General features: G+C 38.6%; 2 protein-coding genes across 4 annotated transcripts in view; both read left to right on the top strand.

The window, feature by feature from the left end:
• Positions 1-679: 679 nt before the first annotated feature.
• Positions 680-17,642, top strand: CALM2 (calmodulin 2). The gene is made up of 6 exons (XM_031950443.1): positions 680-852; positions 6,955-6,985; positions 12,519-12,662; positions 12,765-12,871; positions 13,062-13,197; positions 15,205-17,642. The coding sequence occupies exons 1-6, from the start codon at positions 850-852 to the stop codon at positions 15,231-15,233; spliced, it is 450 nt and encodes a 149-aa protein (XP_031806303.1). The 5' UTR covers positions 680-849; the 3' UTR covers positions 15,234-17,642.
• A 1,567-nt stretch (positions 17,643-19,209) lies between these two features.
• STPG4 (sperm-tail PG-rich repeat containing 4) overlaps positions 19,210-26,532 on the top strand; it is a 46,044-nt gene continuing 38,721 nt past the window's right edge. Inside the window, exons 1-2 of one of the 3 annotated variants that reach the window (XM_012540924.3) lie at positions 19,210-19,297; positions 20,783-20,942. In XM_012540924.3, the coding sequence (XP_012396378.1) occupies positions 20,928-20,942 (15 nt within the window). In that variant the 5' untranslated portion in view covers positions 19,210-19,297; positions 20,783-20,927. Of the gene's footprint in view, positions 19,298-19,388; positions 19,596-20,782; positions 20,943-26,532 lie in introns of those variants that run through there. The other 2 variants (XM_031950442.1, XM_003759156.4) reach the window with 2 other exon arrangements.

Raw genomic sequence — 26,532 nt, 5'->3', positions numbered from 1 at the left:
CTCTGGGCCTGTCCGGCCCGAGGCTCGGCGGGGCGAAAGGGAAGGGGAAACCCCCCCGGGGCTCGGCCACGGTTCTCGGGCCCGCCCGCGGCGCTCCGGGAAGGTCTCCTTGGGCGGGTGAAGGTGACTGGGGGAGGCGGCCGCCATGGGCGCCGGGCCCGGCTGGGAGGGGGAGGGCGTCTCAGGCAGCCTCGGGGTTTGGGCCCCCCACCTCGCCCGCCTGCTTTCACACTCAGGAGTACTGTAAGCGGAAGGGTGTGTGTGTCAGGGGCGGGGTGCGTGTGTGTAGGGGGGGGGTTCCCTGAGAAACGCTCTGGCGTGCAGCGCACCCTCCACCCTCGAGCCGCGGCCAAGCTAGCCCGGCCCGTGAGGCAACGGCAACGGCAGCAGCGCCGGGCCCCAGCCCGGCGGGTGCATTTCCGAGTGACGCATTGCAGGTACAAACTGGCCAATCAGAGGCCTTCCGGGCGCGTCAGCACTTCTTTTCATTCTACCTCGGTGTTCCTCCGCGCCGCAAAATAGCGCCTCTGAGGCGACGCTCCCCTCTTCTTCTAACCGCCTCCAGAGGCTTAGCACATGTTTAGGTCACCCCCCTCAACCCTTTATCTGTCACCGTTGTACCCGTTGGCCCAATGGCTAGGGACCAAAGGGTCTCGAGACCGCCCTGGGGGGGAGGGGGTTGACTCAGGCTCGTTCGCAACGTTCCGTTATCTGGCATGGGGCGGATGGATTCAGACGGAGGGAGGTGTTTATGAGGCGCTGGGGGCGGCAGAGGAGAATTAGTCCGAGCGCAGCCACCGAGTGTGGAGGTTGTTTGATAGGAACTCGGGCGCTAGTAACGCTAACAGCATGGTAAGTGCGTCTTCTTGGCAGCGCGGACCAGGACCCTCCGGGGAAGAAGCCGAAGCCAGGACGCCAGAGAGTCCTCTCCTTACCCTTACAAGGAGAGGCCCTTTTCCGGGGATCGGCTTTGCGGGGACCGAGGGGGCCCGGCAACGGTTGTGTCGCAGGTGTCCCCTCCCCGCCCCCACCTTCTTCAGGGAGGTATCCCCGGGAGGGTTAGAGGTCGCTGGGGAGGAACCCCAGCTGGGGGAGTCGTCCCTTTAGGGGTTCAGTTGCCATGAAGGGAAGTCGACGGGGGTGGGGGAGTGGGGGGTTTGCGGGAGCCGAGGCGAGAGGATGAAGGAATCGGGCCGGGCGGGGGAGGAGGAGGGAGGGGCGGGAAGTGGCTTCCTCGAGGGCCTCTCGAAAAGCCGAGGATTCAAAATTAAAACGGACAGTTGGTGCCGGCGCCCGGAAGCGGCTTTGTCCTTTTTTATCCCGCCACGCGCCTGGAGAGGCACGCGGAACTCCCCCTTCCCTGGGGTGGACGCTTTTTTTTTCTTTTTTTTTTTTTAGATTTCCGTAATTTTTTAACCACTGGAGATTGTGGGGCTCGCGGAAGGCGGGGAAAAACGGGAGAGGGGGCTGCGCGGGAGGCCGAGGCCCCGGCGCCTCCAGTGCTGCGCTGGCACCTGCGGGACTGCGGACTTGTCCGCGCTTCGCACCGGCTGCTGGGAAGAGACCAGCCCCGGATGGGATGGGCGGGGGAGGGGGCCGACCTCCGCAGCGGCCCATCCCCCTCTGCGGGCGGGCGGGCGGGCGGAGGGAAGCGGAGCCGAATCCCAGCGGTTCCACCCCATCCCGGCGGGGTTTCCGTTCCCCTCCCCCTCCCGCGCCAGGCATTTTCTCCTCTTTGGAGGAGCTGGACGCCCCTTCCCAAGGGCGGGGGAGGGGGGAAAGCGAGCTTGTGAGCCCCTGGAACCCAGCACGGGGACCGCGGCATTAGCTGCCGTCAGGCCGGCGCGTGTACCTTTGGAGAGGATGCTTTAGAAAAAGAAACTCGTTATTCTACTGGTCTTTTACATGAGATTTTAGCATTCGGTGGTATCAGGAGAAATCCCGGACCCTTGTGGTGTGCCCGCGCAGCCGCAGCACGATCCACTTGTGACGGGCGGGGGGGGGGGGGGGGGGGGGGACGGGACCCAAAAGTGCTCGTACTGTGATGTGCGGAGCAACATTTCTGAGGGCTCTTTTTACACCTGAGACTTGGGTCTTGTGATTTCTCTCTCATAAAAATGAGGTCAGTGATCTGCAATAGTGCTTTGGTGCCGCCTTCTGCCAAGTGGCTTATTGTGATGGGTGTGCCCGGGAGGCAAGGTGACATCTTAAACGGGAGTCCCTGCCAACTGAAACCTCGGCCCGGACTCCGAAGGGCGTGGGGGGTCGGACGGCTCGGGTCGGCCTGAAGGCCCGAACCGCGCCGGGGTGTTTTAGGTTGCGTTCGGGCAGGGCAATTTCTCCTGGGTAACTTGTACTTTTCCAGTGGTAGGTAAGCGGGCAGAAGAACAGGTGCAGGGCCCAAATGCCAAGTGCTACCGTATTGCGGGCTGTGCGAGGCTCGCTGCCTCTCTCCTCCTCAGCTCGTGGGGCCTGAAATTGCCCGTGGATCGTTAAGGACTCGGAGGGAGGCAACGTACTAACCCTGATTAAGAGGAAATAAATACTGGATTACATTTGTATTTATTTACACCTGTGTATCTGTGTCCGTTTTTTATGGTTATATTGGGCTTAGGCCTTAAAAAGCTCTGCTTTTCTCCCCACGTTTCTTATCCCCTTCCCCCCAGGGCCTTAACTGACAACAGTAAATTTGGACATTTCGCTATATTTGGCTATCTCCAATGAGGAACTTCAGACTTTTTTTTTTTTTTTAAGTCTCAGACGAGTTAAACTTGTAATAAAGAGACCTTTGAATGAAGATAATTTATTTCTAGCATAATGCAGTGTAATTATTTGACTAGTGTGGGCCTTGAAGGGTCTTGAGGGGTTGGGGAAGAGTGTATTTGACAGAGATGGTTGAAATAAACATGCCCCCTTGGTCTAAAAAGAAATACATGGATGCGTGAAAAATGAATTGTACAGGTTATTTGCTTTCATTCGGTTATTGATACCTCCTAACAGTTGAAACTGGCATGCTCCCAAGGTTTTCCCATCTAGACTTTCCCTTCTCCCCCAGAAAGACCCCCCACACATGTAATAGCTATGATAGTTTATTTCACACCTGTAACTCTATATGAAGTAAGTAATTTGACTATACTGTTAACCTGCAGAGGGGTCATCTTTAATTAGTGCTAGTGAACTAACTAGACATTCAGCTAGTTCCATTTTGAACAGGAGCAATAACACAAGACTGCTGATGGGGGAGTACTTTCCCTTAAAGGCTTTTTCCCTGAGCCACTGAGCTGACTGACCATAGAATTTCTCTTCTATAAAGAGAAATTGTGGTCAGTAACAGACTAAATCCTGACTATGGGGACTGCTGGTAAAGATACTAGATTGTTCTTTTTAAACATAAATTTCCCCTTTCCGAAACCAGTAAGTAGTTAATGAGATGGATAGACAAAATACCCTTAAACAGATTTTTGGACAGGAGTGGATTTAGAGGTATGCCAGTAGTCCAATTCTGAATTGAGGATGATTTTTCAAATAACACACTTTGGTTGGTCTGTAAGGTAATAATTTTTCCTTCTGTTTTTTGATAGGCCACAGGGAACATTCATGTTTGGCCATTTAAGAAGTTCAATGGTGGAGTGTTGGATTCAAAAGTGGTCTAGATCTTCAAGTTATAGAAAGTCTGACACTACATCACTAGGCTCTTAGGCAAACTTGAGAAATATACTCTCTCTCTATATATGTATATGTATAAACACTTTAATCAACATTAATGTTTTGCATCTCAGTCTCTAGAGGAGCAAGAGTAGTAGGAAGTAAATTGTACCAATAGTTAACCAATAGTTAAGGTGCTCAGGGAGTAAGAACTAGTCATCTCTCTTGTGACCTCTTCTTACTTTCTGTGATAAACACACATTAATGAGCTTGAATTTAAGAACCACCAAAAAAAGCCCACTAAGTTAAGATGATTTTTTTTTAATTAGTGAGTACTAAAAATAAGATTAAATTCATTGGGTTAGCAGTAGAGTAAGATAAGTTTGAATATATTTTCTAAGCTTAAAATGAGCTTTTATTTTTTCCTCAGAAGTGTTTTAGAAATTTAGAAGTTGGATATAATATAGTGCTTTTATGATCATTTTTTGTATTGTTTCCAACTTCCTAAACAAAAATTATTAAATCTTGTTAAAACTGAATGATTGGAGGTTTGGGAACAAACTTTTGAGAAATACTGTACTCTTAATTGTTCTTGTCTCTAATATCCACCATCCCTAGAGATCTGCTGTGATCTCCTTTTAATTGGCCTTAAGTATATTTAAGCATTTTTCTACCTGGAGGCATGGGGCTAGTTAGGCTAGATTATTTATGGTACTTTCCAGCTATTTTTATTAGCTTTTAATGTAAAAATTAACTATTTTGGTATACTTTAATTTATTTTAATCTAATTTAATTTCCTCAATCCCTGGTCACTTTTTAAAAAAAATTCAATGTAGCCAAAAGAACTTAAGCCAATAGAAAATATCAATTTACAGACATTTTCCAGTTAAAACCCATTCTCTACAAACCCCCCTAAGTACTACATAGACCTGGTGCCTAGCAACTATAGAGATGGTGCGTTGTTCTTCCTGCTTCCAGTTAATCATTTGAATGCAAGTGGTTGCAGAACTGAACAGCACCATTCTTCCTTCATAGGTAGTTTTGGGGTCTAGTTTTCCTTAGGGGTTTTCTCCACCATACTTGCTTTTATTCTAGGTTCTGTTGTGAGTGAGTTCCTGAAATGAATATGGTTTTTACTCATCTAAAATTTCCCTAACAACAGCATGATCTGTGCAGTTGCTTCTTGAGACTAGATGTTTTATGTGCTTTATGACAATATTTAATACTCACCTGCTTCCTAACTTTTGGAGTAAGATGCAAAGCTTATTTTTTAAGCCTTGGTCTGAACTTAACAAGAAATAGAAGAAATAGTTTTTTGTTTTCAGGAGACTTAATTTACTGTACCTTATGCTTTAAAAGAGATTTACAGTATCAGGAGTTCTTAACCTAAGGTTCATGGACAGATTTTTGGAAGTCCTTGAATGGAAAAAGACATGTTTTCATTAGCCTTTGTTTTTCTTTATATTCCTGTGTTTTGGGTGTTTTTAAAAAATATTCTGTGGAAAGATTCCTAGGTTTCATCAGACTGTAAGTAGGTGTGGGTGTGATAGGAAAAAAATTGTAAAAAATGCTTTATGTAAATTATTTCCCTTGTAACCTTGTATTACTTTTTATCTGTTTTACATATACATAACTTAAATGCACCATTTTTCTCCCAGTAGAATATAAACTACTTGTGAATACAGGGGCTGTTTTTTTCTTTTTGTCCCTTTATCCATAGATTTTATGTAGTAAGAGTATTTAACAATAGAGTAAGTGCTTAAATAATATGCCCATCTTAGTATTGGCTTCTTTTTCTATTAATAGAAAAGCCCCCAACAGGGAAATATTATGGGTAGTCTGAAGTTTTAATAAAGCTTTGTTTTCATCTATAGCTGCTGAACTCTTGGGGTAATGCACAAGAAAATAAAATTTAATAGCTCTATGTTCAGAAGTCTTTAATTTTGAGAAACGAACCTAGGTATCAGAAGTTGTGAGAAAATCCAGAAACTTTATTTTTTCTTAATAGACACTTCTGGAAATAATACATTTCTGCAAATAACCAAAATATGTAGTGTTTTTAAGGTACAAAAATGAATTCACAGCAAACCTTGGCCTATATAAGTTAGTAAGCTTGTGCTGCTCTTGCCCTCTCTTCTGATTCCCTTCCCTCCACTTATTTCTTAGCCCTTAGTTCCTGACAGCTAGAAAAAGAGAGATCTATTTAGTCACTTTAAGATAATTGTCCTTACCATAGATTTTTGCATTTCAAAAAAAAAATATTGCTGTAGCTAGTCAGTGATTATTACAAAAGAAAGATTTTTGAAAATGGAATCTCGGGGTAGGGAGAGGGCTTTCCCAGATACTTAAGCCAGTAGAAAATAAGTAAATGGAATGCTTAATAGAGAAATGAGAAAACTAAATGAAACACAGATTTGACCGACTCAGAGTTAACAGTTAAGTATGGTTTTCATTGACTTGTAGTAAAATTGAACACTTTTTACTTTAAAAGTCCAGGCGTGTAAGAACCTTAGTATTTGTTGGATTTATTAGTAGATCCTGAAGTAAGCACTTATTGAGTTATTTTGACTTCTCTAACTCTGGCCTTGACTAGAAGAAATCATGTGGCTAATAGGTTACATCCTCTTAGAGAAAATGTGCACGGCAAGCATTATTGTGGAATAATTTAAAATATCTGATTCATGAACTTAAGCCTTTTAGTTCTAATTTTTGCCCCTTTTTTGGTGAGAAACAAAATGGGGTCACCCACCTTTGCAGTCTCACTGCTTTGGAGCAAGGCAGCAATAACTTTCTCATTGCCTAAAACAAGGAAAATTAAAATAGCCTTTATTTTTCATAGTAACTCTTCTACCATAAAAACATTCCTGAATATTTCTTATCAGTTATGCAGTGCTTAATTGCAAAAACTTCATTGTGTCCTTAAAACAACCTAGGGAAGTAGTAGGGGCTATAATACTCCCATTTTACAGATGAGCTACTTTAAGTAGAATGAAGTTGACTTTGCCAGAGTCATGTGGCCATTGTTTTGAGACCAGATTTGAACTTTTTAAGATGACAGATTCAGCACCCTATCCATTGTACCCACTAGCTATTTTAATGTTTGGCAAGACTTCCAAAGTGAACTATAATGTGTGAATATTTTAAATTTAGTGATTATGTAAGTCAAATAATTGACTTATCTCTAATGTAAGTTATTTTGGCCTTCTTAGTGTGCTGCAGGCAGCCCATGTATTTTAAAATGTTGGATTTCTTATTTTCTGAGCACTTGTAGAAAGATTTCATCTCACACTTTTAAATCTGTCTTTGCAGGCTGATCAGCTGACAGAAGAGCAGATTGCAGGTGAGCCTAATACCTTGATGATTATCATACCTAACTAGAATGTTTTGGTCAGTGGTATAAGTTGAATCCTCAGATAAAAACATTGCATGGGTTTTTGGGTTTTTAGAGGGATTTTTGGTTTATCACTTGTAGAAAGGTAATGAAAATATTTTATTGAAAATAAAATCTTATCCTCTTGCCGCATAGTAGCTTCAAATATAGGTCTAGTGAAAGTTTATCAAGAAGAAAAATGTAGCTTGGAAAGCCTAGATACCACATGAGAAGTGTGGTGATAGATTGGGGGGGGGGGGGGGGTAGGAGTTAGTCATAATAGGTTGTAATCTGCATTGGCTTTAGTTACTCCCTTAACAAAATAACAGGTTTTTGAAGAATTGGAGTAAACATGTAGTGCTGTGTCACACCTTCAGTGTAAAATGAGAAAAGTTGGACCAGATGGCCTTTTGAGGTCCATGGTAGCCTAGATATATGATCCTATAGACTTGTTTTAGAGAATGAGAAGATAAGCCTTATGAAAGAGGGGTGTATGTTGGGGAGAGGGAGAGAGGTTGCACTTAAGTCATTTGAAGTTTGAGCAAAAGTTAAAGTCTGGTGATGCTTTTTGACTATATAGCCACTCTCTCCTGGCTATATAGAATATCTTAAGTTCTGGACAGTTTAGCCATATTCTATTATGTGGAATAGGTAACAATTCTATTACAATGTGTAATTATCTCTTGCTGCCAAGGAGGAAGGCCAGGCAGATAGAAGTTGCTTGCTCCTTTTGAAAAATTATCAGTTTAAATGAGTCTGATTGGATCATCTGACTTGTGCAGTCAACTAAGCATTACTAATTATTTGAAACAAGAGTAAAATGCATTGTTAAGCAATTTACATATTACATATATTAGCTATAATGAAAATTAATGTCATTTTGTTTAAAATCATTAGAAGCAAACTTAAATAAGTTCCCACATCTTAGTTTAAAAACACATTTCACAGATCTCTGTAGTCTAGTATCATAAAAAAAAAAAGCCTTATGATTCTGAAACGAAACTTCTTAAATTTGTTCAGGAAATTAAACTTCACATCAAGTTGTGGCAGAGGGGACCATTACCAAGACACCAGAAAAATTTAAAGAAATTTAATGGGTCAAAAATGCTACTTAGATTTTTGGCATATCAGAATAGGGTAAATCTTCCAAAATAATATTGGTTATAAGGCTAATTGTTATCCTATTTTGATACTTCTCAGATCCCCTCTGGCCTAAAATCTGATCCATGATGGTGCTGGAGCATAAGTTTAACATGTACCGTTTAGCTTGCTGACCTTGCATGAAGTTTTTGACTGATATAAACAGCAGGGTGGGGTTATTGTGGTGTAGTGGAAAGAGTGACAAATTAGGGAAGTCAGAATATATGAATTTGAGTCTTGACTTACTGTTTGCTTGATAGCTGTGATCTTGGGCAAATAGTTCTGAGCTCAGATTCTTCATTTATTAAAAATGGGGATGATATTTCACAGGGTTGTATGCAGCAAATGTTCAAGTGTTTTTTAAAGTGCTATTTTATTTTATTTTATTTACAGGTTATATATATGGGTAACTTTACAGCATTGACAATTGCCAAACCTCTTGTTCCAATTTTTCCCCTCCTTCCCCCCACCCCTCCCCCAGATGGCAGGATGACCAGTAGATGTTAAATATATTAAATATAAATTAGATACACAATAAGTATACATGACCAAACTTATTAAAGAATCAGACTCTGAAATATTGTACAATTAGCCTGTGAAGGAAATCCAAAATGCAGGTGGGCAAAAAGATTGGGAATTGAATGTAAATGGTTCTTAGTCATCTCCCAGAGTTCTTTCACTGGGCGTAAGTGCTGCTATTTTATGTCATTTCTTAAGTCTTTTAAGATATTCAATCATGTCCTAAGCTTCCAAATACTTGGGTCAAGTTTTCAAGTACAGAATTAACTAACTTTAGATAATTATTATTCTCTTGGGACTCATGGATCTAATCAAGCTAAAAATTTAAGCCTGCTGGTAGGAGATTAAATTGGATGATGTTCTATTTCATTAGAAGAATTCATGAAGGTATCAAAGGCTTTTTTGAAGGGCAATGAGATTTGCTATTATTGCCTGATGTATCAAGTGCAAATTTCTCTGATTTGCAAGGTCCTCTTTAATCTGAATCTATTCTTTGTACTTGTCTTTGCTAATGTCTTTTTATACTTGTATACATGTTTTGTTCTACTCAAATAAGTTTTCTTTATTGCCTTAAAAGATATTATAGCTTGTTCCTATTTCTATGCCTTTGGCCATGCTGCCTTATCAAAAGCTGCTTCTCATGTTAGCCATATAGATGTCTTTTCTGAAATCTTCCTTGACTTTGGTACATCTTTTGGTAAATGGCTATTGCTAATAAATGTTAATCCTGCTTGGATAGCCGTTTTTCAGCAATATGCCAGTGCCCTGATGGGTAAATAAAGCATCTATCAAAGTGCCAGTCATGGTGAACTTTACAGAGTAGAATTTGGGTTTCTGTAGATTATGAACTACAGAGTAAAAACTAAAGCAAAGTTTGTTGAATTATTTGATGCAGTGCCATTTCAAATTATTTTTTATGGTTTTGAACATCTAGAGCTTTTTAAAGTCTCACAAGGCATACAGGAGGGAAACTATGAAAATATTCCTGAGAGATGTTATATATTCACCACTTTACACAAAGAAAACTAATATATTTTGCCCAACATTACACAGTAACTAAAGTAGGAGGATTTAAATCCAAGTCATTTTCTGATTCCAAGTGCGGTATTGTCTATTGTACCATGTGGCTTCTTTGAAATTAGTCTATAATAAAAAAAATGTAGTTTAATATCTACATAGTTGAAATATAGTGGAAGTATAAAGTGAAGTAAGTTACTTGACCTTCAGGGGAGTTCTTTTTAAAGACTCCCTCCTATGTTAAAAGTTGCTTAATAAGCATTTAGATGTTTTATAAACAACAATAAAAGCCTTGAGTGCTTTTGACCATATTCTATAGCTATCATATTTTCAGGGTTCACAAATTTATTAAATTATTGGTAATTTGATGAGGTAGGGACAACGGATTAAAATTAAGTATGGCTACATAAAGTGTTTTTAAAGTAAAATTTGTTTTAAATAGAAATGTGAATTTTCATATAAAGTTTCAACTTAACCTGTCTAGGACAGATTTGATCTTGTTTTTAATATCAATTACCGTAGAAGATAGCTATTATGTTGCTGAGGATACTTGGTATTCTATAGCAGTGTGAATGAAAACTGACTCTTGGTTTCATGTTCCAAACCTTTCCTGGGAGTTGTAGTTAGGATTACCTACTTGTATACTGTTTAACTGTAGTTATCAGTTCAGGAATGTAGATGAGCTGTAGGTATTTGAACTAGATAAGGTTTCTTTATCTTATTGAGTGGTTTTAGAGATGATTCCTGAAGTCCTATTCTAAATTTAGTCACTTGTACATATTCTCTCCTCCTCCTCTTTTATTTCCCTTTTGGCATTAAGTAAGCCATAATGTTATATAATGGCTTGACTTGCCACTATTTGCTTTTGTTTTCTTTGGAGTCTTTGTTAGATATCTCCAAATATGAATAGCATTAGTTTATTGACAGTTCATTATTGTATGGTTGCTGTTAAGTATTTTTGTTACCCACCAACTTTTTGTATTCCTGAAGTCCATATTCCCATGCCCCCCAAGAAAAAAAAGCTTTTATTTTCAAATAGCTGTAGCAGTGTACTGGTGGATAGTACTCTTCAAAACAGATAAAAGCATGAGTTCAAACTGTTTAGCCCCAAGTAGTACTGTAGGTCTTAGGAAAACATTAAATTTTTTCCCCTTAAAATCAAAAGGAAATAAAAATTAATATTATTCTTCCTTACCTTAAATAATTTGGAAAAAATCAAAATATTTCTACTCATGGGAAGAAAATTGTATTTTTGAAATCGCTACATTTTAATAGATTTTGTGTTACTTTTCTACTCAAATACAAAAACTAGACCTAATTAAAAGTGAAATACTACTGTAGCTTACTCTGTGGCTTTTCACATATTATGAAGTTAGCCTTCTGAAAACATAGGATCTGTTGGAAGCAGTGACTGGTTTGTCTGACAAGTTGTATACACATAGAATCTGTGACATTTCCTTGCCTATGATAAATAACTAGTTAGAGATAGTTCTGTGACCACATACCCATTTCTGCAATACTGTGCTATCAGGAGTAGGCAAACCTTTTGCCATTAGTGTAACACAGAGGCACTTGTCAGAAGATGTTGCCTTCCTCCCCCATCTTACTTTCTTTGTCCTTTTCTTGAGGCCTTCCAATAAAATAACAACCTATTTCATTTTGTTATAATACTTAGGGATCTAAATTATTAATTCTAGTCCTTTGGATGATATGAGTCCATTAAGAAAATATTAGGCAGGTTGGAAGCAGGAAAATTAAGTGTTATAAGGAGCTCTTTACAAACCTGCACAGAAATGCACATAAAGCTATTGAGGCTGATTACTACTCATGCTATGTAGCTAAAATTATTCAGTAGCGCTCAGTTTTAATCCATGAACTTAAATTGTGACTTTGGCTAGAGTTATAAATTTGACAAGAGTTCTTTTGGTAAAATAATTCTGGAACCAGAGGCCATAATGCCCCAAATCATGAACTGGTCTTCAAATTACTCAGTCCTGTTAGCAAGATACTAAATATCAATTAATATGTCTTGAAATCTTTGCCTAATAAAAACATTCTGTGTTCTGTCATCTTTAGAACTAACCAAAAAATTCTCTTGAGGTTTTTAGTCTCCTTAATTTATTATGGTACTTACCTAGGCACGTGACTATATTTTTATAGTTTCTTCTAATCCCAATAGAAAATGAAATCTACTTAACTAATTTTACTAATTTGAAGATTTCAAGTCAGGAGAGGCAACATTATAAAGGGTTGGCAAAGAACCTCCTGTTCTCAAGGAGGTTATTGAAGGGGGGGGGGGGGAATAAGATGAAAGTGATGCTAAACTCCCAATTTAGAATTCAACATTATAAGTTAACTTGCCTTTAAGAATAAGTTTCTTAGAGCAAGTAGCTAAGCAGTTGAGCATTTATTAAATTCCAAATGATAGAAATACAGACAAAACTTGAACCCAACTAACATTCCGTTTTGGGGAACACATATACACATACCCAAAATGGATACATGGTAATTTGGAAGGGGATTAAAATGAAAGTCATTAACTTCTGGGTGGACTTTAGAGTAGTTTTAAGTTGAACTTTGAATGAAACTAGGTGATCTTTTTATAGTCTTTTTAGTCATCAAAAGCTAAATGAATACTTTTCTAGTTTGACTGTTGTCTTAAGAGATTTGGGAATTGTGAGAGGTGTGTGTATATTTGTACATGTATATGGGTGTGTGTACATAACATATAAACATGTACTTATTTTAGTGAAAACCAAAGTAGAATCTAATAGTTTTTATTTATTGGGATAACCAAAACTTGAATTATAATCTGTTTTTTAAACAGAATTCAAAGAAGCCTTTTCACTATTTGACAAGGATGGAGATGGTACTATAACAACAAAGGAATTGGGAACTGTAATGAGGTCACTTGGGCAGAACCCCACAGAAGCTGAATTACAGGATATGATTAATGAAGTAGATGCTGATGGTAAGATCTAACATTTTGTACTGCCAGGGGAAGAGGGAACAAATAACATTTCTAGTCATGAAACTTTTGAGCTCAAAAATTTTAATCTTTAACTCTTTCCAGGTAATGGCACAATTGACTTTCCAGAATTTCTGACTATGATGGCAAGGAAAATGAAAGACACAGACAGTGAAGAAGAAATTAGAGAAGCATTCCGTGTGTTTGACAAGGTACACAAATAGCCTTCATTCCTAGTATCTTGAGCATGAACATTCAACACCTTTTTTATACTTTCAGGAACTCCTTTTACAAGGGGAGGAGAAAATGTGGCAAGAGCACATAAACTCAAAAATTACTAAAGATTCTTCCTTGCATTTGCCTTTGTCACTATTTAAAGGTTCTACTAAATTTCTGTCTTAGGATGGCAATGGTTATATTAGTGCAGCAGAACTTCGCCATGTGATGACAAACCTTGGAGAAAAGTTAACAGACGAAGAGGTTGATGAAATGATCAGGGAAGCAGATATTGATGGTGATGGTCAAGTAAACTATGAAGGTAATCTTTTATTTCTGTCACTTTAATGGCTTTTATTTTAAGCTAGAATAGAGGTATTATTTGCTTTTGAAAAAACTTAAAAGTGAATTGAACAATTGGAAATTAAGGTGTCAAGGTGTAGGGAAAGAAGACAGAAGAAGGGTGAAGTAATAATCTGCTTTGTAAGCTTACCTACTTGGAGAGAAAGCTTATAAAAATTAGACTTTTCAAGACAGATTAAGAATGAATGGTGGATAGAGCACCAGCCCCAAACTCAGGAAGACCCGAGTTCAAATCTGGCGTCAGACAATTAACACTTCCTAGGTGTGTGACCCTGGGCAAGTCACCGAACCCCAGTTGCCTCAGCCAAAAAAAGAAAAAGAATGAAATTAATGAAGATGCTGGCTAAATTTTCCATATAGTTAACTAAAGAACAAACAAATGAGCTTGGACCAATGCTATGAACCTTCACTGTTGAGTATATCTTTTGAGATAGCCCCATTCTACTATGTGTCATCCATACCTTCAAGTCCTAACTTATAAAAATGCTGAATCAGATCAGGACAAGGACAGGTCTCCAGCACACTCGAACGAACTTGCCATTAAAATATTCTCTATAAAAATCTCTACCCACTAATTACTATTTTGTATTCAGTCATTTGACTAACCCATTAAGAGATTTTGCTATATTTTGATATCAGCAAGTTATTAGTATATAATAACATGCATTCTTCTGATATGTGCTAGTCTTGGTAATCTTGGAAAAAACAATAAATGAGCTTTTATATTTGTGATGGGGCCAAGGAGAGGGGAATATTAGTGGTCTAAAACAGTGCATTGATACAAGCAAACAATCAGATTTGCTTAGTGTGGCTATTTATGTTGAGATGCTCAGCAATGGAGGATAGAGTCAGATTGTAATACATTAATGTAATAGAATACTGCAATATCATTACTATATATACAGGACATGCAGTGAAATCTGGAAAGGCCTTTATGGAACTCTGGACAGACCACATACAAAATGCAGAGATAGAAGAATAGACTATCTAGAGTATATAAGGATAAACAAGAATAGTGGGATTTTTTTTTTTCTTTAAAACTTGGCCTGTTTTTGGTAAACCTATCCCGTTTCTTCTAGCTGTTGGTGATGCTAGTCAAGATACTTACCTTTTCTTTTTCCATTTTTGGAAAATGAATATGGTACTTGCCTATCTAATCAGCATAGTGATTAAATCATCATGCCCATTAGTTCTCAGTGTTCTAGGATATAAAAGTTCAAATTAAGAGTTAAAACAATCCTTCAGTTTGTAAGAAACTGGTTCATAACCTCAAGGTCACAGAGCCAGGATTCAAATCCCTAGTCTTGATTCCAAACCAAACTACAACACTATTGGAAACAAATAGGTATCTTTCTTTAATAATTTCACTTTTGGGGGCTTCAATTCTGTGTTAATGTGTAAAAACACAAAATTGTGTTGAATAGTTCTTTCTGGTCCTGATTCATTTTTGGCTTTATCTTGTTACTACTTAGGGTTCTTTATTTGGACCTGAGTTTGGAGTGTAGCTGTTCCTACTTGAGTTTTTTCTATTATTCCTTATTGGATTTATCGATCATAAGAGCATCCTATGATCTTTGAAAATATTGGATTAAATTTCAAGGCTATTTGAAACTTGAAAGATGTGCTCTCTATGAAATAAGTCTTAAAATATATAACAAACTAGTTCCTTGAGCCTCCAGTGGAATAACTGTTTTATCTCCAAGTAATACATTAAGAACCTAAACCTAAGAAGACTCAGCTAATTAAAACTGGTGTATTTAAAGCTGATTCTATGAAGAAAATAATAATTTTCTTTAATTGTTTTTATTTTACTTACAAATCTAAAAAGGGGGAAGTAGTATATCAGCGAATATTTGTGGAAAAAATAAGAGGATAATGTAAATTATTGATAACAAAAGGATATAGAAGTTATAGCTTTTTTAAGCTGATGTCAAGTATGCAACTTATATGTGTTTTTTCTTTACAGAGTTTGTACAAATGATGACAGCAAAGTGAAGACATTGTACAGAATGTGTTAAATTTCTTGTACAAAATTGTTTATTTGCCTTTTCTTTGTTTGTAACTTATCTGTAAAAGGTTTTCCCCCCTACTGTCAAAAAGAATATGCATGTGTAGTAATTAGGACTTCATTCCTCCATGTTTTTCTTCCCCTTATCTACTGTCATTGTCCTGAAACTTTATTTTGGAAAATTGATCAAGTAAAATATGTTGCATGTGGCTTACTCTGGATATATCTAAGCCCTTCTGCACATCTAAACTTAGATGGAGTTGGTCAAATGAGGGAACATCTGGGTTATGCCTTTCTTTTTTTTTAAAAGAAGTAGTTTTCTTTAGGAGCTGTCAGCATGTTGTTGTTGAAGTGTGGAGTTGTAACTCTGCGTGGACTATGGACAGTCAACAATATGTACTTAAAGTTGCACTATTGCAAAACGGGTGTATTATCCAGGTACTCGTACACTATTTTTTTGTACTGCTGGTCCTGTACCAGAAAACATTTTCTTCTATTGTTACTTGCTTTTTAAACTTTGTTTAGCCACTTATTTAAAAAAAAAATCTGCTTATGGCACAATTTGCCTCAAATCCATTCCAAGTTGTATATTTGTTTTCCAATAAAAAAAATAATTACAATTTATCCATTGTTTCTTTGTATCTTTGAGTTATTTAAATTATGTAAATACTTTTTATCTTCAGAATTAAGAATGTTGGGGAATAAGGCAAGTCAAGGTTAATTTATTAATGTAAAAAATTTGGAGATTATTTCCTTGGATTCGTGCTATTATTTTAATCCCTTTTAAGAATATTACTTTTGACTTATATCCTCTCTTTCGTGTTGAATAAAGCTTATATGTCATGAATAGTATGTAGTAGAAAACCGTCTTCAAATTTGACAAGTTAAGTTTTCTTGAGTTAGATTTAATCGTTTGCAAGATTTTATCTTTAGAAAATTTAGCCCTTTAAGTGTAGAAATGATCAATTCTTGATAACTTGCTTGTGACCTGAGCCCTTTGGGGCAAAAAAATTAAAAATATCTTTGTCCCCTGTGATTTAATTTCAGGAGAGCAAAGGACATCTTGGCATCTCCTGGTTCCAGAATTGATGCTTTACAGTTTCCTAAAGTTATACACAGTATTAAGTGCTTATTGTGTGCAAAAGTAAAGAAAATCATTGTCTTAATCAAAGAACTTGTCTTAGGTTAGTAGATAAATATAAAAACTATTTTATTAAGGTAGGTAATGGAAATTGATTATACTTTTGAAATTCAGTCAAATTTCAGTCAGCATTTAAGTGCCTACTCTGTGCCAGGCACTGTGCTATAATATAAAAAAGACTGGGAAGGAAATGGGGTGAAGGGACAGAAGGTTTAGTTAGTCCCTGCCTTCAGTTCAAGGAGCTCACAAATCTAATAATGGATACATTTTTGTGCTAAAGGGTCATTACTTCATAGGCCTTGAAGAAATTTTAAATAGAAACTTCCCAGGGGTGAAGCATTTGTCCCACTTGTTTGTTTCCCCGTTTCATAGTACAAAAGTAAAATCGAATGACATCTTAAAAGAATTGTTTTTCTAAAAGGAAGTATTTAAATGACCAATGAGCATACTTTGAAACATCAAAATGCAATATTAATACAAAAAGCACTTTATATAACTTAAAGCACTTTAATTCTGTTATTGGTTTAGAATCAGAATTATGAAGTAATAGAAATTTGTTGTAATATGTGGACTTAGTATCTTCTGTTTTATGAAACTTAATTGTGCTTCTACCATATTTCTAAACCAGAGGTTCCTAGACCACAGTTGAATGTAATGTAGAATAGAAGATGGGAGAGGAAAAAGGGAAAATGCTACATATGAAAAACAGAAAAACATTTCCACATAACAAAGCTAGAGCAGAAAAACTGAGTGATGTTAAGCTTGCTTTTTTTTAAAAGTATAAAATAAATGTTAATTCTTTGAATTTGTCCTGCTTGTCTGTAATAGGAAAACATTGGATTAAAATAAGGGTTCAGATCTTTTAGTTTTACCTAGACTGTCCACCAGACTGTCCTCTTTATTTTCCCTGATTTTCCAGATTTAAAGTGTATAATTGATTGTTCATGACAATGTACTTAAAGACCCACTTTCTGCTTAATTTGAAACATTCTTTATTGTCAGTATTGAACAACCTCCACTGTTTTGTGTGCCATTTATCCTTGTGTTTGTATTCAACCGATATTTATTTCAATTTTGGAATAGCCCTTCTCCCAAGTCAGTCCTTTTACTATTAACTTTGGTGTGTGCCGAATAAAACTGTGTAACTTGTTCTAGCTAAAAGGAAGCATGAAATTAGGTCCAATCCCTACACTTAATGTTAAGAACTAAGTACCTGGTATGGGTAATGCCTCCATTAAAGTCCTCTGGTACCTCATCGTGTGATGGCTGGATTCTTGGTTATACCAACAAAATACAAACTTTCGTAGATCTTAATCGAGCTTGAAGGCTTGGTAAAGGCTTAAACGTGGGTCTGGTGAACACTTTGCCAGGGCCAACCTAATTCAATTTAAAGGTCTATCACTAGGTTGGTTGGCCTGGCCTCAGAGCAATGGATTTTTCTTCCATCATTTTCAAAAGAACACTTAAGTCGTAATGGAATTTGGGTTTACATTTGGCTGAGGGAGTACTAACACTAATAAAATCAAATATCCTTGATGTAATGCAACAAAATGCCAAGAAGAAACAAAAGACAGTCCCAGTCACTGGCTGCCAGAAACCGGGCACAAAGGGATTTAGTTGGAGAGTAAATGGTAGGATTCAGAACACTCCCTGAGGCACAGAGAAGTGACTTACAGATTGACCCGAGGAAGAAGAGGCAACATCTCTTCGGGGTTTCAGGGGCAGTTTTATGATGCCCCATGAGTTCCCAGAGGTTGTGACCACGGAATAGAATTAGTGATTAGACCCACAGCAGTTTGGTGAAGGAAAAACCCCATGGCATTTTGGCAAACACGTTTAATAAGAGTATTGCACATGCACATAGCACGCAGTGGTGCTATCAGGTACTTCAAAGATAATGGGAAGAGGGGAGAGAGAAAGGTATGGGGGGAAAAAACCCCAACAATTGTCAAGGCATCAGTCACCTGCTATGTGTCGTAATGAAAATGGCAGAGTTGAACTTGGAATCCATTAAGATGAAGTGTGATCATTAAGATAGGTTAAAGTAGGAAGGATGCATTTTAATGGAATATTCGTTACATTTTGTGGGGTTTTTTGCCCAAGGTCACACAGCCAGTGTTAGAAAGTTTGTCTCCCCCTTTTGCCTTTTCCTTCACTAGTGTCTTTTCATGTAGAAAATGCTTGGTGTCTATATACAAAGCGTGTCATTGGGGGACTTTTTCTTCACCTTTGCTGCCATTGTTTTAGTGGTAAGCACCCCGGAAGCATAGATCCATCTACTGCTGCCTTTATTGGGCCTAAATTAGAAACATCTAAAGTAGAGTTATTCCCTCCTATAGAAGCAGCATGATGGGTACTCTTAGGTTCGAATCCATGTCTGAATTCCACCTTTATTCCCTACCTCTTCCATTCACCTTCACTTGAAACCCTTGTGCCTATTTAAAGGGGAAAATCTAGCACTATTAGCGCTGGTTGTGGAGTTTGCCTCCAGGTTCTGACCCTTCTGTTTTCTGTTAAATAACAGTCACACTTAAAGTCCTCTACCTCATAGATTTGTTGCGAGCAAAGTGAGACTCTGTAGGTGAGACCCCTGGGATCTTCCCAAGCAGAAAAACTGCTGAGAAGGCCCTAGCCCTCCCCCGGGGGCCGGGCCTGGGACCGAAGTGAGGGAGCACGAGCAACGGGAGGTTCCGCGCGGGGCCGGAGACTGCTCTGAAAGGGGACGCGGGTGGCGGTTTCAGAGGAGTGAAGGCCCAGGGAGGGGGGCACGCGCGGACTTTGAGGGGCTGCGGAAGCGCCGCCGGGGACTAGAACCCGGGACTCCCAAGGCCAGCCTTGCCCGGCATTATCGCGTGAGAAGGTTCCAGTGGAACGCCAGGCGGGGGGAGCTCACACCTGATAGGAAACCCGGTGGGTTGGGGTTTTCTCCCTCCGGTGCTGCGCGCCCGGATGCATCCATCCGCCTATAGCTAGTTCTGACCCCCCCCCCCCACGGCCTCCTCTGGTCTCCCTGTTTCGTAGGAGGGGTGTCTCGGGGGGCTGCGGCTGTCTCTCGGTCTCCTCGCCATCCCCGCCCCCGCGTGCAGCCCTTGGGAGGAGAGGGGGCGGACATCTGTTGCCTAGCAACTGGAAGCCCTGAGCAGAGGCTGTCATGGGGGCAGGTAGCTGTTCCCCGGAGCCGGTCTCCGGGATTCCCACCCGCAGCTCGGTGAGGCGGCCGGCCCCGGATCGGGCTCCCCGCCCCCATCCTCCCCCTCCGTCCGCGCCGGCACAAACCGTTACCGAAAATGGTTCCTGGTCCCCTCCCGGGCCGCTGCGGAGCCAGGACTCCCCCCCTCCCCCCGCCATTCTCCCGAGGGAAAGCAGCCCCGGCCTCCGGGGACCAGGGGCCGAAGCAGGGGTCCCAGCCAGGACCTGCCCCGGCGCCGTCCCTCGTCCCCTCGCCCCGCCCCGCGGCGGCCGGGCGTCTCTCCCTGGTGTAAGCGCCTCACGGAGCACGGCCAGAGGGAGCTTCTGTAGCGCCGCGGGGGGGGGCGGGGGGGGGGCAAAGGAAAAGCGGGGCCGGCCTGTAAGAAGCGGGTCCGTGCGTGCGGGCTTGGGAGGGGGGGCTAGTCCTCGTTTCCTGTGTGTGTGGGGGGGGGGCGACCCTTGCAGGGTCTCGGAAGAAGGTGGGGGTGGGGGCTACAAGGAAGGGTCTTGCATCGGCGCGCTCCGAAGCTGTGGGAAAGGGGCCTGGGAGTGAGAGCCGGGAAGGCGGCTACAAGGGCTTTGTCCCGTGCTCGCGCTTTTTTGGGGGGACCTCAACGCACGGTCACGTATCAATCACGTATCAGTGCACCCCGTGATCAAATCGTGAGATAGATGAGGTTTGCTTTGCAGCCAGGGCGCACTGTGCATCTTACAGCAACAATCAATTTTGCATTTTTCTATTACTTCTGCTGTTGTATTAGAAAATCGAGTGATTTAGCTCTGTTTATGTGTTGAAGCTGATTCAGAGCTGTTTGAGAACTGATCGAGAGGTGAAAATTCTCTCCATTTCAACAGCTTAGCCTAATAAACACCTGAAAGGTGCTTTTTCCAGCATATGCACGTAACCTTTCGATTTACAAAGAGAACTATAGCCAAATATTGCAAAAACACATGGCTTGTGTTAGAGCAATTGTCTGGGGTTTTTTAGAGCAAAATTAATCATGTAGGAAAAAAGATTATATATTTTAAAATGTTAATAGTTTAAGATATAGTGAGAAACATTTTTATATTTAAATATGTATATGTATAAGCATTTAAAATTTTTTTTAAACATAAAGTAGTTTTACAGACAGTGCAGCAAGAGAAACTTGACATATTGTGTTGCTACTAATTTACTTTGACCTTCATCTTCTTGTTTATTCGTAGATCCTAAAAGATGAGCTTTCCTGGTTTTCCCTACCCAATTTCTAAATGAAATTCAACTTAAAGTAAATTAGGCCAAAAGAAGAAAAGGCTGCTTCCCGACGTCAAAAGAAGCTGCCACTGTTGCATCCAAAATTCAAGTGCTAAAATGCCTTCTACGCGGGTATTGCTTTTTTTTTTTTTTTAAACTTCATCAGCAAATAGTTTTTCTTGAGTGGTTTGTTCATCCTTAACCCTGAAATGTTTTATTTTGGGTTATCATAAAGAGTACGTGGCTAGATGTCCCTATCATAGTCAGCGCGCGAAGGGGACCCTGAAAATCATAAGACCAAAAATAAGAAAGAAAAAAAATAATTGAGACACAAAGTGTATTGTGACCTATAAAAGTTTTCTAAAATAATTACATTACTATATATGTTAAAAGCTCAAATCTCACAGACTTTGTTTTTTGGATGTCATGGACTCCATTGGTAATTTGGTGAAATATATGTACTCTCTCGGGATAATGGTTTGCTGCCTTTGTTCATAACTGAAGAAAAAACGGTTAGAAGTTTTTCCCAACCCAAGTTCACAGACCTCCTGATGGCCTGACATCTAATCATGTGATAGATAAAGGTCTGTGGGCTAGGGAGTTTGACTTCTGTCTTCATGGAGTTTTCTTGTTTGAAAGAAGCATTTTAACTAAAATATTTTAGAATTTATATATATATATATATATATATATATATATATATATTTTTAAAAAGAATTGATCATAAAACCCACTCTGATAGAAAAATGAGGTGTTAAAAATTATAATGGGTAATAATTTGAAAGTTTTTTTGTATAATAAACATAAATAGTAAATAAGTAAGGTACCATAAAAGTCCTTTTACATATAAGAATTGGTGACCCAAAAAGTGAAGATACTGTTGAAGGAATCTATTCATTGACTCAAACAAATCATCAATTTTAGACTTCAGATTTTCAGGATCTTACTAGAAAGTCAATTATTCAGAATATTTTACTCAATAGAAATCACCTGTACTAAGTTGGAACTATTGTCCATTCTCAATTATAATGTTTTTCTTTTATTATCTTGGTATACATATTCATAAAAAATGATCTCCCAAAAGGTAAAATCATGTTGTAGCATAATGACCATTTGGTTATTTTATATGTATTTTTTAATATTCTTAGAAATTTGATAATCAGACATGGGGTATTAAGATAAATAGAACTGGATCTTTCTTCGTTTACTTAGGTATAGGATAGAAAGATACTTTATATGACAGCACTTTGGGGTTCTATGGACAGAAGAACTTTATAAATCCAAAGTGATATTATTCCATGTTGAAATCCTTACAAAGTGTTAATTCATTAGAGTTGATAGGGACAACAATTATCTAATTTAGCATAAGCAAATGCTCTAACTCACTAATGTATTTAAGTACTCATTGGAGTTCCCAAGTGTGGGAGATTCACAATTCCATAGTACTGTAGTTTAAGGAAAAGAGTCATTGACTTGGAGGTCTCACATCTAAGTGAGTACTGACTCTGATCCTTCTTGGGAAAATAGCTTAACCTTACTGAAACTCAACCTCTTCATCCACAAAATGGAGAGAATAATATATAAATTAACTACTTCACAATATAATCCCGGAGGAAAACACTTTCTAAGCCCTAACACATTGTCAAAATGTGAACTGTGAACTCATAACAGGGTGTTTACATCCTAGTAATTTGTTGTTGGAATAAAAACCTGTAAGATGGCAAATGATGAAAAGTACCATATTCTGAACTAGCACCACAATAGGAGTCCCAGCACAATAAAACTACCCTCTAAGAATATACAAATCTACTGTATAGTAGATTTGTATCTTATATTTGTATGTGTTGTATAGTAACTACATGGTTATCATGATAATTATTTTGATATTCTGTGGTTTGATATATCTTCTTTCTCTCACCCCCACACGCACCCACACAACACTAGAACTTATTAATATTTCAATTGTAACGCGATTGATACAGTTATGATATATCACTGTTGGTATAATTCACAAAAAGGCAAAAAAGAAAGAAAGAAACCCAAACCCAAACCTATGTTGAGTGAGATATATTTGAGATCTCACTCGTAATTCTATTTTCTTAATTCAGAAACTGGACAGATTAAGTTTGTCAGGGAAATGTGCCCACAATTTAAAGAAGTGAATTCTTGGTGAATTCTTTCAATTAAAAAAAAAATTATCTTATCCTCCAACTTCACCCTTACCTCTACTTCTCTTTGTAATTTCTTACTCTATCATTGGCCACATATCTAAAAATAATGACAAGGAACATGCAAAGAGTAGCTATAGCAATGACAAAACTTGAATTAGAAAACATTTAATGTTACTTTACTCACCTGAGCTCTCCCATAGAGATAGATACAGATACATGTGTGTCTATCTGTATATTATATATTATAGATGTGTATCTATAAATCTCTCTCTCTCTTTCTCTCTCTCTCTCTCTCTCTCTCTCTCTCTCTCCCAAGTATCAGGGATATTAAGTGATTTGCTCAACACCACATAACTGCTGTGTCTTCAAGTCAAAATTTGAACCTGTATCTGCTATTATCATGCTGTTCTTAGTATATACAGAAAAAATGATGGAGGGGGAATAGGAAACATCAGGGAATAAAGGGTATGTGTAGATGATTAGTTTTCATTCCATTTCTTCTGTTCTCAAGGGATCATGGCTCACGAAGCTAGAAGGGACTTGAAAGACATCTAATCAATTCCTTTATTTGATGAGAACTGAGGGTCAGGAAGCCAAACTGAATTCTTTCTTCTCTTTTCTGTCTATTATTAGGGATCTTCTACTGATGATGTCTTTTCCTAGCCTCCATAACGAAATCCCCATAAGCTGGCAGTGAGAAAGAAATGTTTCTTGCTTACATTCATTTGGATGAAAGCAAAAAGAATGATAAGCTTAAAAATAGGGAAGGAAAAGTCAGAATGAAAGGATGAGTAAGGAAAAATGTGAGGTACTAAATAAACAATTAAGGAATCTTGTATCAAATTCTTAAACAAAACTCTTAAATTCTGTTTAATAAAATGAGGAAAATTAACAATGATGCCTTTCATATGTATGGCTCTTTATAGTTTGCAAGACAATATATTTGGGCACATTTTGTTATATAAGCTTCATACTGACTTTCAGGATAGGTAATGTTCCCATTTTATAGACAAGGAAGTTTACGCTCACAGAAGGCATGGCTGATTATAAAGTTTGTTATTTTCAGAAGCCAGCCAGCACCAGAATATGAGTGGCCTGACTTTCCTGATCCAGTCAGTTTTTCCTTTTATCATATTTTCCCCCCAGAACCTACAAATTATGTAGCTATCTCTGTCTGCACTTCCTTCATTCATTCATCATTCTTTTTTGTAGTCTGGCTTTAGACTTCATTATTTAATGCAAACTATTCTCCAAATTTACCTATGAGCACTCTTTAAAAAAAAAAAAAAATTTTTTTTCAACAAGCAGATATCTATTTCTCCTACCCAACCTGTGTTCCCCGCACCCACCCACACACATCCACATCCACAGACATATGAGAATAAAAAAAAAAAAATCTATTTTAAAAATATATTTTAATGTTAAAGCAAAACAAATGTTCATATTATTATAGTCAACCACCATTTCAGTTATGTCTCACCCTTTTTGACCCTATTTTTGGAAGTTTTTTTGGCAAAGATATTGGAGTGGTTTGCCATTTCCTTCTCCAGTGAATTCAGTGGATCCTTTTTTTTTTTTTTTCCAGAGGTTACATGACTAACCCTCCCTTTATCCAGAGGCATCAGCTGCCATAGATAGATGGATAAAATAGATGTTTTTCAGTCATTTTCAGTCACTTCTCTCTTTGTGACCCCATTTAGGGTTTTCTTGGCAAAGATCCTAGAGTGGTTGGTAATTTCCTTTTCCAGCTCATTTTACAGATGAGGAAACTGAGGCAAACTGGATGAAGTGACTTGCCCAGGGTCACATAGCTAATAAGTGTCTGAGTCCAGACTTGAACTTAGGAAGATGAATCTTACTGATTCCAAGCTCAGTGATCTGTCCACTGTGCCGCCTAACTGCCCTAATTTCCACAATAGCCATGTTTAAAAAAAACAATTTTATCTTATTCTGCACTCTGAATCCTTCATCTGATCTATCAGGAGGTGGACAAAATGTTCATGACTGATCATTAATTATGCTGATCAGAGCCTCTAATTCTTTCAAAGATGTTTCTCTTTACCTTATTGTCATTGTATAAATTGTTCTCATTCTGTTCACTTTGCTCTGCACATGTTCATGCAAGCCTTTCTAAGTTCTCTGAAACTATCCTCTTCATCATTTCTTACAGATCAATAATATTCCCTCACATTTATGTACCACAAGCTGTTTAGCCCTTCATCAACTGATGGGCACTCACTTAGATTTCCATCCTTATGTCATCTCAGAACAAGCTATAAATATTATTTGTGCCTCTTTAATTAGAATTTGTTATGCTCAGGACTCATCCTTCCCTTAATCTATTCTCCCATCCACTACCTCCTCCTTCACTTTCTATTTCTCTGTTAATGAAATGCATTTCTATACCCAACTCTGTGTACATGTGTATATTTTTCTCTCGACCAGTTCAGATGAGAATGAGGTTCAAATTTTAGCTGCTCCTTCCCACATCTTCCTCCCTGTGTGTATAGGTGTCTACTTGTGCATCCTGATTGTGTGAGATAATTTTCTCTAACCTTCCTTTCTCTTCCCCCCTTATATATTCCTTTTCTTCTCTTTTTCTTCTCTTAAAATCATCAAAAAATAACAGAACCTTTCTTAGACCTTGTCTGCTTAGGCTTCCCTTGTGTTCTCTGATAACTGATAGGTTCAGAGGAGCCACGTGCATCATTTCTCCACATTTGAATTCAAATCATTGGATAGAGCACAAGCCCTGAAGTCAGTAGGACCTGTGTTCAAATGCAACTTCAAATACTTACTACCTGTGTAGCCCTAGGCAAGTCACTTAACTCCAGCTGCCCTCCAACAATAACAACAAAAGAGTTCAAACCATTTATACTTATTTAATTTATCATTCATAACATTATCATTGGTTACTTTTTTTATGTTTCTCTTGACTCTTCCAGTTAAACTTCAGATATAATATATAGTATATAGCTCTGGCCTTGTTAATCAGGCGTGCTTGGAAGTCTAAGCTCAGCTCATATCTTTGGCCTTCTAGAATATTATATTCCAAGCTCACTGATCCTTTATAGTTGTGGTTACTAAATCACGTGTGATCTTGGCTGGAACCTTGGTTTTTGAATTCTGTCTTTTTGGCTATTAGCAGCATTTTTATCTTTGACCTGGAAGCTTCTGATTTTGGGTACACTGTTCTTAGAAATTTTCAATTTGGGGTTTCTTTTAGGAGGTGACCAAGGATTCTTTATCTTTCCACATTATTCTGTTTCTAAGAGATCAAGGCAGTTCTCTTTTAAGATTTATTGAAATATAATACTTTAGCACTTTTTTTGCTGGTGATTTTTAGATAGTCCAATGATTATTGCATTTTTTTCTCTCAAATCTGTTGTACAGATAAGTTTTAAATATGAAACACCTTACATTTTCTTCTATATTTGTAGCCTTTTGACTTTGTTTTATTATTTCTTATTATTTCATTGATTAATTAGCTTCAATTTTGTCCATTCTAATTTTCAGAAATTTTGTTGTTTTAGCAATGTTTTGTGTCTTGT

This window comes from Sarcophilus harrisii, chromosome 2, assembly GCF_902635505.1.
Source record: "Sarcophilus harrisii chromosome 2, mSarHar1.11, whole genome shotgun sequence".
NCBI classification, from domain to species: Eukaryota; Metazoa; Chordata; class Mammalia; order Dasyuromorphia; family Dasyuridae; genus Sarcophilus; species Sarcophilus harrisii.
Note: the sequence above shows the minus strand (reverse complement) of the source record. Positions and strands in the feature narration are given on the sequence as shown.

Bases quoted from the DNA above. Each gene is read 5' to 3' on its own strand.
- CALM2 (XM_031950443.1), top strand. The intron at 6,986-12,518 runs GTGAGCCTAATA...TTTTTTAAACAG, and splicing joins GACAGAAGAGCAGATTGCAG to AATTCAAAGAAGCCTTTTCA. The intron at 13,198-15,204 runs GTAATCTTTTAT...TTTTCTTTACAG, and splicing joins TGGTCAAGTAAACTATGAAG to AGTTTGTACAAATGATGACA.